At 35.7% G+C, this 17,782-nt stretch overlaps 2 protein-coding genes across 9 annotated transcripts in view; one reads left to right on the forward strand and one right to left on the reverse strand.

Moving 5' to 3' along the window:
• Positions 1–6,219: 6,219 nt before the first annotated feature.
• Positions 6,220–17,782, reverse strand: part of LOC116405046 (meiotic recombination protein SPO11-1-like) — a 28,128-nt gene continuing 16,565 nt past the window's right edge. For 3 of the 8 annotated variants that reach the window (XM_031888590.1, XM_031888589.1, XM_031888596.1), the window contains 6 exons: positions 10,986–11,033; positions 10,822–10,880; positions 10,726–10,757; positions 10,533–10,638; positions 10,089–10,390; positions 9,712–10,000 (listed from right to left, as the gene is read on the reverse strand). In XM_031888590.1, coding sequence (XP_031744450.1) covers positions 9,865–10,000; positions 10,089–10,390; positions 10,533–10,638; positions 10,726–10,757; positions 10,822–10,880; positions 10,986–11,033 — 683 coding nt within the window. In that variant the 3' untranslated portion in view covers positions 9,712–9,864. Of the gene's footprint in view, positions 6,450–9,708; positions 10,001–10,088; positions 10,391–10,532; positions 10,639–10,725; positions 10,758–10,821; positions 10,881–10,985; positions 11,034–17,782 lie in introns of those variants that run through there. The other 5 variants (XM_031888593.1, XM_031888591.1, XM_031888594.1 and 2 more) reach the window with 5 other exon arrangements.
• Positions 13,057–16,275, forward strand: LOC116405043. Its single transcript, XM_031888570.1, has one exon. The coding sequence runs from the start codon at positions 13,164–13,166 to the stop codon at positions 15,516–15,518; it is 2,355 nt and encodes a 784-aa protein (XP_031744430.1). The 5' UTR covers positions 13,057–13,163; the 3' UTR covers positions 15,519–16,275.

Below are 17,782 nucleotides of genomic sequence, written 5' to 3' on the forward strand. Positions count from 1 at the left end.
TTTGGAGTTTGTTCGATCTGTCCATGATGATACAAATTTGTTATGATCATACTACATTTTGAAGTTTTGGGGTATTTTTCTTCCATTTCTTTTCTTCTTCCAATTTCTGCTTATCTTTTTATTCTTTCTTCTGTATATTATTTTCTAATGGTCACTTGTTCAAAATGCACTTTGAGACCTAAAATGACAACCAAGTATGCAAGTGAAACAAACTTAGTCTTAAACAAGTCTCAATATGGCAATCAAGTGGGTAAGGTCAACAAACTTAGTATCTCTTGATTTGAAATTTGAAAAATATTTGTAAGGTGTGATAAATTCAAAATCAAATCATTTTATGTTTATGTTGTTGAATTTAAAGAAATCAAATGATTATAAATCAACTTTTAAAAAATTAAAAATTTGTTTCTAAACATCCATATTCTTACCGATTAAAATTCAACTTACATATTCTCTTTTTTACTTAATATCTAAAATTTACATATACTTTAAATTTATTTCTTCTCTTTTCATTTTTTTCTCATATTTCATTTTTCAAGATTTAAATAGTTTTTTTGTTTTATTTGTACTTTTTTGATAGGTTATGAGTTATGAGCTTATAGTTTAGCATTGTTAGGTCGTTTTGAAAATTCAAGTGATACTCCAAGGTTATTCTTGGAATATTCTTTTACATTATATTTGTTAAATCACTATTTAATTTATTAAGAGCTTGATAAATAACCACTAAACTAAAACCATAGAGGATAATTGATAGACCACTAGTACATGTTCTATCACTAACTAACAGACGGTAAAACTTTGTTATATTTGTGAATATCTTCAGCAATTTTATCATTTAAGACAATTTTTCGTATAATATCGACATGAACATCGTAAGAAAACTCAAATTAAGTAAGTTAAATTAAAAAAAAATTGTATGAATGTTTCGAGAACCATTAATTATAAATTCAACATTTTTGAATGAAAAATTGGATTGGTTTGTGGTGACGGCTAACATGCATGTCTAACAATTATTTTCAATTTCTAATACTTTCATCCATTGCCAAAATTGGAAACTAATGTTCACAATTTTTTTATCTTATTAAATGAAATTTCACATTTCTTGAAAATTTTGGATTATAATTATTTGAAAAACAAAATATATATTTTTGCTTTATCGTTACTGAAAATTTTATCTCGTAAAATTTGATTTTTTAGTCTAAATTTTAAAAACAAAATATTTGTTTTAGTTATAAAGAAATTTTTTTGGGTTTTAAATGGGTTTTATCACAAATAATTCAAATATATTTTAATCCCTCATCTCCCCTTCTCTCTCACTCACGTTTCAAATTTCTTCCTCTACTTCTTCTCTAACGACTCTCTCTCTCTCTCTACTTTCTCGTCCTCTCCCCTTCTCTTATCTTCTTCGTCTTCCTCAAAATCGCCCTAACAACGCCAGATTTCTCAACTGTCGATCGAGTGACAATCATGCCTGCCTGCTTGACAAAGCCTTTTCGGTCTACCAATAAAGGAAAAACGATTGCTGGTGACACGAAAGCTGTGCTCAACGCTCTTTTTCCTATTCCACTGCGCGTCGTGGTCTTTCCCTTGCTGGTTGGATGACTACTATGGATGAAGAGCACAACTACTTCCAGTCTCTGGTCGATAAGTACCCAAGGAAGGTAAATTCCAGCGGAGAAAGTCGAGAGCTCCTTAGTTGATCACAAATCCTTCCAAATTCTTTGTTCGTAGACTAATTTGAAATCCTTCCAATATGGATCCATGCTGTCTTTTATATCCATAAGATACCAATTAGATTGTGTTAATTATTGTTTATAAGAAAATATTTGTGTGCAGAGTTGCAGTGGGTAAATCTTAATGGCTGGCAGAAATTTGGTTCGGGATATATTACTCTCAACACAAAGTATTTTTTATCAGTTTACTTCCCATCGGGTATTTGCTTTTCCTATGCTTTGTCCTTATCCCATCTTTCTCCGCTCTAGTCTTCATAGGATGGATTTCTGTGGTGTAAATTTATTCATCTAGTTTGTTTGATTTATGGTTGCATTTAGGGAGAAGATAAATTACATAAGCCAAAGTAGTTATGGAAAACATCTCCAATTTACAGCAAGTTAAAGAAAAAAAAAAAAAGAAGAGAAAAACAGCAGTTCAAAAAAACTGGGCATCTTGCTTCTTTCTTATTGAAAGTTCTGCCGTTTCTTTCAAGTCAAATTGACCACAAAATGCTCAAATGAGATTCTTCAATAGGAATATGTAACAAAAATATAATATGTAAAAGAATTTTTGTGAAACGTGGGAGAGAAGCGATAACATTATCCTTCAAAAAATTCAGGAGTAAATATTTATGTGAAAGGACATATTATTTGGCCATTTGACCTTATTTGTTATTGAATTATTTGGTTGAAAATGATAAACTACACATTATTGTTTGCTTCAGTTGTGATCTTGATTATGGGCTATTTGGTATTTTGCCTACAAACTATAGTTAATTATCTGTTAGCTTTTGTTTTCCTGTCACAACTTTATGTTTATGTGGCTAATTGTAGCCGAAAGTTTTATTTATCAATCTTATTTTTCACAGCATAAATGAAACTGTGTTTCAAGAACAAGGTGCCGCTACATCATTCAAGGAAATTCGTCGTAGAGGTCCGTAAGTTTTTTCCTTTAGAGCTATGATACTAACCTGTTTGAATAAAGGAATCTGACTTGGTCTTTTCCTCTTTAACATTATGGATTAGGTCTTTCTCTTTACCATATTTCGTAGCTGAAGTTTATGAAGTAATCAAACTAGTGTTAACTTCTTATATAAAGGTTAGTGCTAACTGCTAAGCTTATTTCTAAGATGAAAGATGCTTTTATCCCCTCCCCAAAGAATATCATTACTGTTTATGTTGTGTTTCTGCTAACTAATTCTTGCATAGCATCTGGTTTGATAATTAAAGTAAAGTTTCTGACATGGAGGTTTTCAAGTTGTAATATATATTTTTATGTTTTAGGTAGATTCCCAAACTTTGAAGAAACACTACAGTACTGGGGTAATTGAATGTTGTAAGGCAGAGCATCGGGCTTTCCAGAGCCAAGGTATCTTCTTCGATAACAAGGTAAGGATAGTCCTGATACTACCTTTCTTTTGTTATTGAAGTTTATTGTTCCTTTTGTTGGGGGCTTGGTGGTTGTGCACCTATATTGATTTGTACTTCTGTTAATTAATTATAGTCATTCTCTCTTGTCTGAGTAATTATTGTCAACCATTTTGTTAGCAAAGGCTTCCCATGGATATTCAGTTTGTTGTGCTGCATGTCCACGATGATTTTCGTGATTTTAGTTCTAGATACATAAAAAGGGCCTTTGCATCACGACATGAATGACTATTTTTTAATATGAACCTACAATGCCCCAAATGAATGCTGGATTAAATTAGATACAGGGTAGATAGAGAGTGAGATGGAGAGTGTTTGTGTGCTTTAGAGCCATCTGTCCCTAAAACATAGTTTCTTCCCCCCCCCCCCCCCCCTATAAGAAGTAAGTTTCATTGATGTATGTAATTTACAAAAGGTTTGGTAGGTTATGAATTACAAACTTGTATTGAATATTTGTTAGGTCGTTTTCATAATTCAAGTGATGCTTAGAAAATGCAACCGAGCTTTAAACAATTCTGCACATTTTTCTAAAATTTTTAGTTTAACCTTTTAAATAAAATTCGATGGAAATTCTTGTTTTCTTTTTGTAGGAATAAAGGAAAATGAAATATAACCAAACTTGGGATCTTTGCAAGCAAGCTTCCATGAAGAAACTAGGTTACAAGGGGAGGTCTTCTGTTCTCCTTTTTCTTTTTTTTTCCATCCGTAGAATCTTGCTTAAAATGCTTTGAGGACAATGCAAATTTTTAAGTGGGGGGTGGGGTTGTAGCCTTGCACATTCCATGTCCTTTGGGAAATTTTCATTTTGCAAATTTTGCTAAAAATGTCAAAATTTAGAAACTTTTGCAATGCTCTATGCTTAGAATAAGTACCATGTCTACTTCGCTTTTTAGCATAAAAAAGCATGTATGCCTAACGCATGAGAACGTAGCTCGGATTTGTGATTGTATTTTTTATTTGAATATGTTACATATGTTGAAAATGCATATATTGATAGCTTAGAAATGAGTAGAACACTTGGTTCAGAATCTTTATCACGTGGTGAGGTGGTTTCTCGCCTAGGGAAGTTTAATCGCCAGACAAGCTTCCTATTGCATAGTTTTTGCACACGTTCCTTTTATGATTCATAATATCTTCTTTTCTTTATAATATTGCGATAAAACACTAAAAAACATGGTAAACACAGGCATGAGACTATGTGAGTTATATTCTCTTATGTTTATGAATTTGCAATAGAAGCTACGTGTTCTGACACATTATCATGTGTTTTGGTTCTATTATTCTACTTAAAAGGCCATAATAGCTTTGTATTTCTACAAGTTATCAATAACCTATGCAATAAGAACTACTATACGGCGAGAAAAAACTACATGGGAGAATATATTCTTAATGCGTTATAAGCTTACTTCACCAAAGAGTAATGATGTCAACCTCGCGTAGGGAAGTCGGTGACTGATTTGACCTTGTCGTCCAAATCCAGGAAAATGATATGACAGAGACACGTGGCGTCCTAACACTGGACCAATTCTCACTGTCGACAGATGTAAGCATTCCAGCATGAAAAACCTCACCGAAAACGTCTATAAATAGATGAATTTCGTTCCTTTTTAAAGCTTCTTTGACCTAAGCTTACTTAAGCGAAATTAGAGAGAACTTCCAAGGTCTCCTAGAGATTCTAATCAAGCCTAAACTCGATCGAAAAATGCAAGGAAGCTCGAGACCGAGAAGATAGTCAATTGTGACTATGAGTGGTTCTTCTTACGAAATGTTTTATGAAACCATAAATGATTCTATAATGTGTTTAAATATTTACTATATTTCTACTAAAACTATGAACGACAAGATTTCTCTCATACTTTTCAAATCTTAAGATGTGTAGGATTTATAAATGAATTAGACTTACACATGAACTAGAATGATGTGTAATTGAAAAACGCTTAAGATTTGATATGAACTCATAATGATGAATTGAGATGATCTTTTGTACCCTATGGGATAAGAATGCTTCATACTTGTTGTGTGATCTGGCCTGGGAAGATGCATATTACGTAGTGGAATTGATTGTTCGAACTTGCTAAATGCGTTGAGATTACTCTACATAGTTGCAACTTGGCAAAAGAGTGTGGTAAAGATGTAATTGACAGGCATAATGATTCTGCGAAAAAGACTATGTTATGCGAAGCACATACTATGCAATTTGGTGAATAACGAACAAAGTGAATTTTCTGATGATTTACGAATTGTTGATAAAATTGAGATGTTGAAGGATGCCTAATGCCTTCAGTGATTGTTTTAAACCTAAAGATATAGTGATTGACTTGCATATTATTTATATCGCTTGATTTGGTAAAATGTGTATATTGCGTTAAGGTGAAGTTGACCTTTCAAATGTTTTGTTTTGTTTTTTCCCCTTCTCTCAAATAGTGAAGAGTATCCAGCGTTGAAGTTTCAGTCTTGATTGTCTACTGTGTCTTTTGAAAACTCTTTATTTTGATAGTGGTCACTGTCAACTCGCATAGTATATAGTAGCTAGGCAAGGAGAGTATAAGTGTTGTTTAAAATTATGTTTATTGGTTTTGTAAAGAATGTTGTATAAAGTACTAAATATACCTTATTATTTGAAATATCAATGAAGTTTCCACATTTCATCTAAGTCCATATTCCACATTCAAATTTTACAGTTGTTTTTAGTTCCGCTTACTAGGCGTTTTATGTGTTGCTTCATGGAGAATCTCGTGTAGAATGTCTAGGCGGTCTCGCCTCCACTCCATCACATAGAGTGTTTAGAGCAAGCGTGATATTTAGAATTTTGCAACGTATTATTTGTTCCTTTAATATACATAAGTATCTATAAATTTTTCGCCTCTCAAGAAATCCATTTGTTCCTTTAATATGTGTTCAAATGTGTTCATTTGTTCCTTTAATAAGATCAATTTGAACTTTTGAATGAACTTTGAACTTTGAACTTTGAAATCTTCATCGACTTTTAAAAATGAAAATTAGTTTACATTATAGAGAGATTAAAAAAAAAATTCCCGCCAACCCAACCCAGATTTTTTGAGTCGGGTTGGGTTGGATTGGATTGGATTGAATTGATCCTTGCATATTAAATCGATAGGGTTCATTTTATGACAACCTGGATACTTTGGATTGGTCTACAATTTTTCTCCAACCCAGCCCAACTTGACTTATGTGCACTTCTACCAACGGTTGAAAACGATTTGGTAACGGCTCAAACAATTCACTTATTTTATTCCTCACCTCACCATGCCGGACCAACTGGATAGATGGCAGCAGCATGACCACTCTCACCTATACAAATCAAAAAATTGTTGTTATAAGCAGGAGTTCACAATTTTACTCCGAACTAAAGGTTAGTCTCTTACGGTCATTTGAGTGAAATACTAGTTTCTTCAAGTAACGATGTATAAAGAGAAACCAATTATTTCTTGGTTTGGTCTATATATAAACTCCTTTATACATGAGACTTCTACTCACATGTCTTCACAACAACACTATGATTTATATTGTCAATAACACTTGCATCTCATGTAACAATTACAAAGTGAAGTTGTGTTAGCAGGATAAGATAGGCACCCAACATTTATCCATTTACTGTAGAGACCTTTTAGGATAGAACTTGAACATGCACCACTTTGTATGTTAACCACGTACTTTTCAAGTGACATCATATTACCTTGAATCTTAGTTTATTAGATTGAATTAATACGGTTTAATTGTTAAATAAACTACTTCTTATTTTATTAGATAAATAATTTGTGTTATGAAACTATAAACCATGAGATACACTAGATTTTGGGTTTTGACCAAATCCAAATCCCAACATTATGTCGTTACAATACTTCCATAGCAGAAATGTGCCCACTGAACCCACGCTTATCTACAAAAAGAACACTTTTTTTTTTTTTTGTGTACAATAACTCGTGGACGAAAGATGGAGCCTTCAACTTTTAGGGAGGTAGAAAGAAGATCACGTCAATTGTTTTCAAGCTATGCTAATTTTATTCAAAGAAGAGAAATTTTCTAGTATATGTTGAATAATTATATTAAATTTGCCTCATCCCATCAACTTAAGCTTTTATGTCAATCGATGATTTAATCTAGTTTCAAAGCCTACGGTTCGAGGAGATATTATGTTCAAGCTAAGCCCCCTATATTATTATTTCCTAATTAATATCCATTTATGGCACTTGTTAGACCTTTCACATATTTTAAGTCCACAAACGAGAGAAAGTGTTAGATGTTATATTAAATTTGTCTTTATTCATGGAATCGAAACATTCTTTTACGAAGAAAAAATGATTGCTGCAAGGGGAATGAGTCGTAGACAAAGAATTGAATGCTCTAAGTTCCTATTGCACGGTGTTAACATCATATAAGCAAAGTAATAGACACAACTTCACCTCTAATAATTATAATGGTTGTCTTTGTACAAGAGAAATGTAGAGTAAGCATTAGAATTTGAAATGATGAGAAGGAAGTGAAAACCCCCTTTGTTAGGGAAAATAAAATCTTTCATTATTACTCACATAATTCAATTTATATATATGTGTGGTTTTTCTTTATTGTTCATTTTGCTTTCAGTTGGTACAATCTAGTGGTTGCAATCTTTGTCCCACATGTCACCAACCAACTTCTAGCTTTGTAATTAATATGTTATTAAATGTATAACATCAAATCTTATTTTAAACTATTTTTATTTCCTAAATTGTGGCTATTATTCTCATGACTATAATTTACAAAATTAGATGTTTAAAATGATTACACGATTATGTGGTTTCTTAAAAAATAAATGTGGTATGTGTTCATTTTTCATGTAGGGACAATTCAAATTTATAAATTGTGCCCATGCAAAAAAAAAAAAAAAAATGCCTCTCATGAAATTCATTCTTTACCTCACCCAATCTGTGTTTGCCTCTCTTTTTTTATTCTTTTATAATAAGAAAGGTAACATGTTATTATTAGGGTTATTTTCAAATATAGCAAAAAAACCAAAATATTTATAAAATATCATAATATATCTATAATAAACCACAACAGATCAGGATAGATTATTATTCATATATATTTGTATCATGATAGATACAATTTTTCACCAATAAATTGGGATATTTAATTATATAGTTAACAAATATGGGAGTAAAAGGGTACTGAGAAAGAAGGAAAATAAAATGGAAAATAGAGATAGGTAAGACGATATTAATGATTTATAACCATAGGATTTTTTTTTCCTTTCTTTTTTTATAACTTTTTTCTAATTAAAGGTATTTTTTACACTTTTAAAACTTTATGAGTACTTCAACCCGAAATACTAATAGATGTATCTTTTTAACACATTTTGAAAGTGGAAGGATATTTTTGAAAATTTTGAACTTTACGAACATTTTTAACTGAAAGTGTAAAATTCAAGACATTTTTTATATATATAATCTAGCCTAATTTGTTTTAGTACATAAAGTGGAACTATTGCCATTCAGCAACTTTGTGTGATATTGGCTTTATTTGAAGGATATCTTCAACAAAATTGTCAATTGTTGTAGTCTCAACGGTTGGATCATGCTAAATTTTGGTCAGCTCGTTGGAAATACATTTTCACGTTTTGAACTATGGTTTGTTTATGGTAACTATTAAACATAATTGGTAAAACTAGGTGATTTTCATTCAATCCTCTCAATGGTTGATCTCTAATGCATGAAAATGTTGGCAGGTCATGAATCTTCGTATCATTGATTTGAGTTCTTACAATTTATTGAAGTTGAGAGGATGTGACAAGGGTGAACTTCTCACAAGTATCGTAGTTTTCACTCTACACATCCAATGAGTTTTCCACGTATAATTTGTGTGTTATTTTCTTTTAGTCTTCCAAATTTTCATGATTTACTACGGTCTATTATTAGTTGATTCCTTGGTAATTAATTGGTGAAGTATTGGAGTAATGTTGTTTAGTTTATTGTTTTGGAAGTGATTCTAGTGAGTTTGCTGATAGTACTTGGATACTATCAACATGGTTAATTTTAAAATCACACAGAGAGAAAAAATATGATTTTATGTCAAATAAATTTTCTCATCTTAAAAAATTTTAAAAACATTTCAAATATTTCAAATCCTATTGCACACAAAATAATAAATAATAATTTATCAAATATGTTTTCTAAGTCAAGACACATCTTAAACATAAAATTAAAAGTTAATAGACCTATTAGATATGAAACTTTTTAGAAGCTCGTGGCCAAACATTTCTATTGAGATGGATTTGATCATTTTTGCTGGCTTTGTTCATTTTGATCTCTTTTGTCATATGTCTACTTACACCATTCCAACAAAATTGTCAAATTTATGAATTCAAACTCCCCTGACATCTTGCTTTGCTAGGAAAATTCAGGGAATTTATCCTACTCAAAGTTTCACCGTCTTGACTTAAACAAACACCTAATATTTGAAAGATCAATGATCTGGGATCATGAAACTTCTAATGACAATTTTATGGGGTGCTGAAATGTAATCGAGATTATGAAGAATTAGTTGAATGAAAATTGGATGGTGAAAAATATGAAATCGATCGAAAATATGGTTAAGTCGAAGCTGGGTTTAGTATTATAAATTGGATCAAAAACATTTGATCCAAATATGAGTTTTTTATACTAACTCATTCCATTACGGTTCCAAATCAACCCCATGTTGGTAGAGTGTATGGATTGGTAATTACCTATGAGTTCAACAGTGTTAGTTCACTTTCAATTTTGGATGGTAAATACTCGTCGGACAAAAATGAAATATTGTGCACAGACAGTGCTTCTATCTCAAATTTCACCCCTCTTTCCAGCATTGACTCCAATTCCAACCTAAGGGAGGAAGTACTCTTTGTAGAAAATGGCAATGCATGTAACAATGATAAAAGAAAACTAGAGCTGTAATGGTAGAAAATTTTACCTCCAATGTTGTACCTCTCTACGCAAGTAGCATCTTTGTAACAAGGCTTCAGTTCTACTCTTGTCTGACAGGTTAAACATGACCTTCAACATATCAGAAATACAGAAAATAACATTTGAAAATGCAGTGTGCGTGTGTGTGCGTGTGTGTGCGCGGTGTGCCTGCATGAGAGATCCCGCACCCTTGAAAGTCAATGGGATGAGACATTGTTCTGGCAGATTGTATTTCTCAAAATCTGAAGCAAAAGCTCCAAGCCATCGTAGTTGTGGGATTTTGAGATACTTTGCATCGTAGGCCATTTGCTTTTGGAAAGGAAATGGGTCGAAAACATTGAAGGGAAAGTGAGTTATCATGCTCTCATTGTTTCACATGTGATACAACTGGTTAGTTCGCAGTTCGCATTAAATAATTTAGTAGATAAATTGTTCAATTGAGGAGTCTAACCATAGAACCGAAACGATATGTCGTCAGAATGTCAAAACCGTATGGATCACAATCTACCAAACAAAATGCAGGCAATGCCAAAACATCAACGAGAAGCCGCAAAAACCTGATCAATACATGTGTGCATATTTCAATGACTCACATCATCAATTAAAAAAGGAGATTGCCATGTTTATGACTATAATTTCTTTACCTTCTACTGGGAACATCTGGATATCCACGTCCCTAAAAGAAAAAAGTTAGCATTTGAGTAGGAGAAATTTCAAGTTTGTAGGACTTGTGTGCTCACCGTGATTACAATGCACCGGTTTCTGCTGCAGAACCGGTCATTTGCTAAACGCTGAAAAACTGCACGCTCAAAAAATGAAACACCAGATACTTTAAATGATCAAAGTGAAAGTTAATATTGAGCTTCCTTGAACAGTGACCAGCTTTTATCACTATAGCTTTGACCTGATTCTTTCTCTACAACGAGTATGTAATCTGCAGCACTAGTAATATCTGCATATAAAAATAAAAAATAATCATAAAGCATGGAGAACTCGGTCAAAATGCTTTTAAGAAGAGTAATACTTGGATGCATCCAAGGATTTAAAAATTTACCCCACTCTCATTACATAACATAAAAAATTAATTGAAATATTTTTTAAAAAAAGTAGAAAGAGTCTGTATGACCCCCAATCGTTCACATATATAAAAGGAGGGGCAGAAACGAAATGAACAAACAATTAATGATGAGGGAATGATGGAAAGGGATCATTCGAGTGGGGCCCATGTGCAGGAATGAAAGATTGATGTAAGGAGGTATATAAATAGGTCTTTTCAGGATTGGGTAGGTAGGTTTTATTTTCTTTATGTCAAGTCGGCTGCCATAACCTGGGGAGGATATCCAGCTATCACAAAAGGAAGCTGGGTATGTTCTTTACTATTTATCTTGTTATTTTGGATATTGCGACTAGTGTAATCTTTTGGCTTATACATAAATAAAGTTTAGCAGAGTGTTGTCTCTGTTTTGCCATTATGTGTGTGGAAATATTTGTGTGTGTTTAGTAGAGTCGTTACATCTGGTATCAGGGCCACCACACTGGGGTGGTAACACGTCTAATGGCTCAGCGACAAATTGAAGAAAGGGTAGATGTGAAGGAAAAAGAAAATATGGGCTTAAAGGAAATGATCCTATAGATGAAGAAATCGATGAATCGAACGGCGGATGAAATGCGAGAAGGCCACATGTACAAAAGAAGAGAAGAGTGAGGGACTGACGATGGCTCGATGTTCAAACTTAAAGGAAGGGTAGAGGACACAGAGACAACCATGGAAGCCAATGTAGGTAACACAGACCGTAGTAAGTACAAGAAGCTTGAAATGCCAATGTTCACGGAGGTGAATCTCGAATCCTGGGCATACCGTGCAAAGCATTTTTTTGAAATTAATAACCTACTTGAAGCGGAGAAAGTCAAGGTGACCTTTGTTAGTTTCGGACAGGAAGAAGAAGTAGATTGGTATAGGTGGAGCCACCATCGAAAGAAGGTTGAATCCTGGGAGGACTTGAAAGTAAGGATGTTCGAATTTTTCAATGACACGGGACAGAAGAGCTTAGGGGCACGACTTATCCGTATCAAGCAAGAAGGATCTTATAGTGATTATGTCAAGGAATTCGTTGAATCCACTGCCCGACATGGCAGAAAATGTACTCCAAGACGCATTTTTTACTGGGCTCAAACCATCACTACAAGCTGAAGTGATTAGTAGACACCCTCAAACCTTAGAGGAGTGTATCAAGGAGGCTCAACTCGTGAATGATAGAAATTTAGCCTTACAATTAGCCAAGGCAAATTGGGGCAAAAGTGAGCTCAAAAGAAGTGAGAGCACACACAAGAATCAAAGTAAAAATGAGAAGAATGAGCCAAAGAAAACGGAGTTTGCCATGAAATAAATAATCATTCCGGTTAAAGGGGTTACCAAAAAAATGATCTACCATTTAAGAGGCTATCAGACACAGTTTAGAGCAAGGCTTGACAAAGAGTTGTGATTCAAATGTAATGAAAAATATTCACCCGGCCATAAATGCAAGGTCATAGAAAAAAGAGAGTTGATACTTCTTATACTTAATGAGGAAGAGAGTAACGAGGAGGAAGCTCCTGCAGAGGGTGAGGCCGCTGAGGTTGAATTAAGAGCTATCACGGGAGTCACGTCCAAGAGAACTATGAAATTGAAAGGTCAGGTGAATGGAAAGGAGGTAGTAATCCTTATTGACAGTGGCGCGACAAATAAAAGAATGTGCAGGTGGGTCCCACTGGGTAGGAATTTGAGGGTGAGTATAAATAGAATGATTGAGAAATAGGGATAGGTATCTTTTTGGTTATCTTTTAAGTAAGGGAGGCGGCAGCAGCCGATAGGAGAGGGGTATCCTTCTTGTGAAGGGTGCTGCTGGTATGTTCTTGTTGTTCATTGTTCTTGTTTTCATTCCTTATTGTAGCTGTAACTTTGGGCTATATATATAAATAAAGGATCATAAGGTGCTGTCTCTGTTTAGCCATAGTTGGGTATTTTATTAGAAAGGGTGTAGAATCCTAACATTTGGTATCAGAGCCCGACAAAAAGAAAAAACTGGGGGTGGTTACGCGTCGCATGGCACAAAGACAAATGGAGGAACGAATGGAAGGAACCGAGAAGGAGCTGCTGAGCATGAAAGAAATGCTACTGGAAATGAAGAAATCTATGGAAAGACTGACAGAGGAACTAAGAGAGAATCATAGCTATAAGAAAAGAGATGAATCCGGAACATCTGATGGATCCAGCATGAAGTTGAAAGGAAAAGTAGAAGAATCGGAAGTCTGTAATGAGGTAAATGGAAGCAATGTGGATCGAAGTAAGTACGCAAAGTTAGAAATGCCTATGTTCTTAGGTGAAAATCCAGAATCCTGGGTATATAGAGCAGAACATTTCTTTGAGATGAACAACCTGCCAGAAAACGAGAAGATCAGAGTGGCGGTGGTCAGTTTTGGGCAAGAGGAAGTGGACTGGTACAGGTGGACGCATAATAGGAAGAAAGTAGAGTCATGGGAAGATTTGAAAGGGAGGATGTTTGATTTCTTCAAGGACTCAGGACAAACAAGTCTAGTGGCACGCTTGATTAGGATTCAACAAGATGGATCCTACAGTGAGTATGTGAAGAAATTTGTCACATATTCAGCTCCCCTCCCTCACATGGAGGAAAGTGTGTTACGCGATGCTTTTCTGACCGGTCTGGAACCCAATCTTCAGGCAGAAGTCGTTAGTCGTTACCCTCGAACATTGGAAGATTGTATGAGGGAGGCTCAACTAGTCAATGATCGGAATGTAGCAATGAAATTGACTAAGATCGAGGGCAGGACAGTGGAACCAAAGAAAAAAGAAGAGTATGCAGGAAAAATCCAAGATGGAACAGACAAAGGCTACATGAGGAGGACAGATTTCCCCATAAAACAAGTAACTATACCTATTAAGGGTAGTTATCAAAAAAATGAACCTCCTATCAAACGACTTTCAGATGCAGAATTCAGGTCCAGATTGGATAAGGGCCTATGTTTTAAATGCAATGAGAAATATACACCAGGGCACAGATGTAGAGTGAAGGAAAAAAGGGAGCTGATGTTATTTATCATGAATGAAGAGGAGAGCAAGGAAGAGGAAGGCAAGATGGAAGAGGAACCAGGGGAAACAGTGGAATTAAACCATCTGGATTTTGCTGAAGGGGAGGAAATAGAATTAAAGACAATCCATGGGATGGCATCGAAGGGAACGATGAAGCTGAAGGGAAATATAAAGGGCAAACGAGTCATAGTGCTGATTGATAGTGGAGCAACCCATAATTTTATACATAACCGGACAGTAAAGGAAAAGAACTTATATTTGGAAAAAGGTAACCCGTTTGCAGTTACAATTGGAGATGGCACCAAGTGTACAGGCAAGGGTGTTTGCAAGAGAGTGGAATTGGAACTACAAGGGGTGGTGGTGGTGGCTGATTTTTTTGCTATTGAGTTGGGAAATGTGGATGTAATATTGGGTATGCAGTGGCTGGATACAACAGGCACCATGAAGATACATTGGCCATCTCTAACAATGTCCTTCTGGTTAGGCAAACAGAAAATTATCTTGAAAGGAGACCCATCCCTCATCCAAGCAGAATGTTCCCTGAAAACCATTGAGAAAACGTGGGAAAATGAAGATCAGGGTTTTCTGTTGGAATTCCAAAAGTATGAAGTAGACACGGAGGTGGAAGTGGAGCAGGAAATGAAAAGGGACGAGGAAGAGATTCCAATGATTAAAAATCTGTTACAACAGTATGCAGACATCTTTGAGGATCCAAAAAAACTACCCCCTAAGAGAGAAATAGATCACCGTATATTGGTTTTACCGAACCAAAGGCCCATCAATGTCAGACCATATAAATATGGTTATGTACAGAAGGAGGAAATTGAGAAATTGGTGGTGGAAATGCTGCAAGCAGGTGTGATACGTCCCAGTCATAGCCCTTACTCCAGCCCTGTTTTATTGGTCAAAAAGAAAGATGGAGGGTGGCGCTTTTGTGTAGATTACCGGAAACTCAACCAAGTAACCATATCGGACAAATTTCCTATCCCAGTGATAGAAGAACTGCTGGATGAATTACATGGAGCCACGGTTTTCTCAAAACTAGATCTGAAGTCCGGTTACCATCAAATAAGGATGCATAAGGAAGATGTTGAGAAGACCGCGTTCAGAACACATGAGGGTCACTATGAATTTTTGGTAATGCCCTTCGGTCTTACAAACGCACCAGCCACCTTCCAATCCTTGATGAATCAGGTATTCAAACCTTTTTTAAGAAGGTGTGTATTGGTATTCTTCGATGATATACTTGTATATAGCAAGGATATATCAGAACATGAGAAACATCTAGGGATGGTATTTGCAGTGTTAGGGATAACCATCTATTTGCAAATAAGAAGAAGTGTGTCATAGCTCACTCCAAAATCCAATATTTGGGGCATATAATTTCGAGTAAAGGAGTACAGGCTGATGAGGAGAAGATCAAAGACATGGTGAAATGGCCTCAGCCGAAAGATGTCACGGGTCTGAGAGGATTTCTGGGATTATCGGGCTATTATCGTAGGTTTGTGAAAGGATACGGAGAAATTGCAGCCCCCTTGACCAGATTGTTGCAAAAGAATTCTTTTGCGTGGGATGAACAAGCAACCGAGGCTTTTGAAAAATTAAAGATGGCCATGACTACTATCCCGGTGCTAGCACTGCCGAATTGGGATCTACCTTTTTTAATCGAAACAGATGCTTCAAGGACAGGATTGGAAGCTGTACTTTCACAGAATGGTCACCCCATAGCCTTCTTCAGCCAGAAATTATCGACACGAGCTCAGGCCAAGTCCATTTACGAAAGAGAACCGATGGCTGTAGTATTATCAGTGCAGAAATGGCGTCATTATCTATTAGGAAGGAAGTTTACAATTATCTCATATCAAAAGGCATTGAAATTTCTCCTAGAGCAGAGGGAAGTACAACCCCAATTTCAGAAATGGCTGACCAAACTGCTGGGATACGATTTTGAAATATTATACCAACCTGGATTACAAAACAAAGCAGCAGATGCCCTTTCTAGGATGGAATATCCGCTGGAAGTAAACTCCTTGACGACAACTGGCATTGTAGACATGGAAGTGATAGACAAGGAAGTCAACCAAGATGAGGAATTACAGAAAACCATTAAAGAATTGAAACAGAATCCAGAGGGAATTAGCAAATTTAGCTGGGAGAATGGGAAACTGTTCTACAAAAAGAGAGTAGTATTATCAAAGAAGTCGTCAGTGATCCCCACATTGCTGCATACATTCCATGACTCCATCTTGGGAGGACACTCGGGATTCTTGAGGACATATAAAAGGATGAGCGGAGAGCTGTACTGGGAGGGAATGAAGGCTGATATAAAGAAATACGTGGAACAGTGTGAGATTTGTCAAAGGAACAAATATGAGGCCACGAAACCAGCAGGGGTATTACATCCACTTCCTGCTCCGGAAGCCATACTAGAAGAATGGTCAATGGATTTCATAGAAGGGTTACCGAAGGCAGGGGGAATGAATGTGATAATGGTGGTGGTAGACAGATTGAGCAAGTACGCGTATTTCATCACTATGAAGCACCCTTTCACAGCTAAACAAGTGGCGACGACATTCATTGAAAAGATCATCAGCAAGCATGGGGTTCCAAAATCCATAGTATCCGACAGGGATAAAGTTTTCATTAGTCATTTTTGGAAGGAGTTATTTACAACTATGGGAACTAAACTGAAAAGAAGCACGGCGTTCCACCCACAAACAGATGGGCAAACGGAAAGGGTAAACCAATGTCTGGAGACATACTTGAGATGCTTTTGCAATGAGCAACCTCAAAGGTGGCATAAGTTCATTCCATGGGCTGAACTGTGGTATAACACTACTTTCCATTCATCCATACGTTCCAACCCTTTCAAGATTGTATATGGAAGGCAACCACCCCCGATTCTATCCTACGGAACCCGAAAAACTCAGAATGATGAGGTAGAAATAATGCTCAAGGAGAGAGATCTGGCATTGAACGCCTTGAAGGAGAATCTTCACTTAGCCCAAAACCGCATGAAGAAATGGGCAGACACCAAAAGAAGGGAATTGAAGTTCAAGGTGGGTGATGAAGTATACTTAAAGCTCAGACCTTATAGGCAGAGAACCTTAGCTCGGAAAAGGTGTGAAAAGCTGGCTCCAAAATTCTACGGGCCTTACACAATCATTGAAGAGATAGGAGAGGTGGCCTATAGATTGAAACTTCCACCAGAGGCGAGTATTCATGATGTGTTCCACATCTCACAGTTGAAGCTCAATTTAGGTAAGCAGAAGGTTGTGCAGCAACAGCAACCTATGTTGACAACAGATTTCGAATTACAACTATGGCCAGAACAGGTATTGGGAATTCGCTGGAACAAAGAATTGGGAGCTAACGAATGACTGTTATGTTCTTGTGAAGGGTGCTGGTATGTTCTTGTTGTTCATTGTTCTTGTTTTCATTCCTTATTGTAGCTGTAACTTTGGGCTATATATATAAATAAAGGATCACAGGGTGCTGTCTCTGTTTAGCCATAGTTGGGTATTTTATTAGAAAGGGTGTAGAATCCTAACATAGACACCCTCAAACCTTAGAGGAGTGTATCAAGGAGGCTCAACTCGTGAATGATAGAAATT

This window comes from Cucumis sativus, chromosome 7 (assembly GCF_000004075.3).
Source record: "Cucumis sativus cultivar 9930 chromosome 7, Cucumber_9930_V3, whole genome shotgun sequence".
In the NCBI taxonomy this organism is placed as follows: domain Eukaryota; kingdom Viridiplantae; phylum Streptophyta; class Magnoliopsida; order Cucurbitales; family Cucurbitaceae; genus Cucumis; species Cucumis sativus.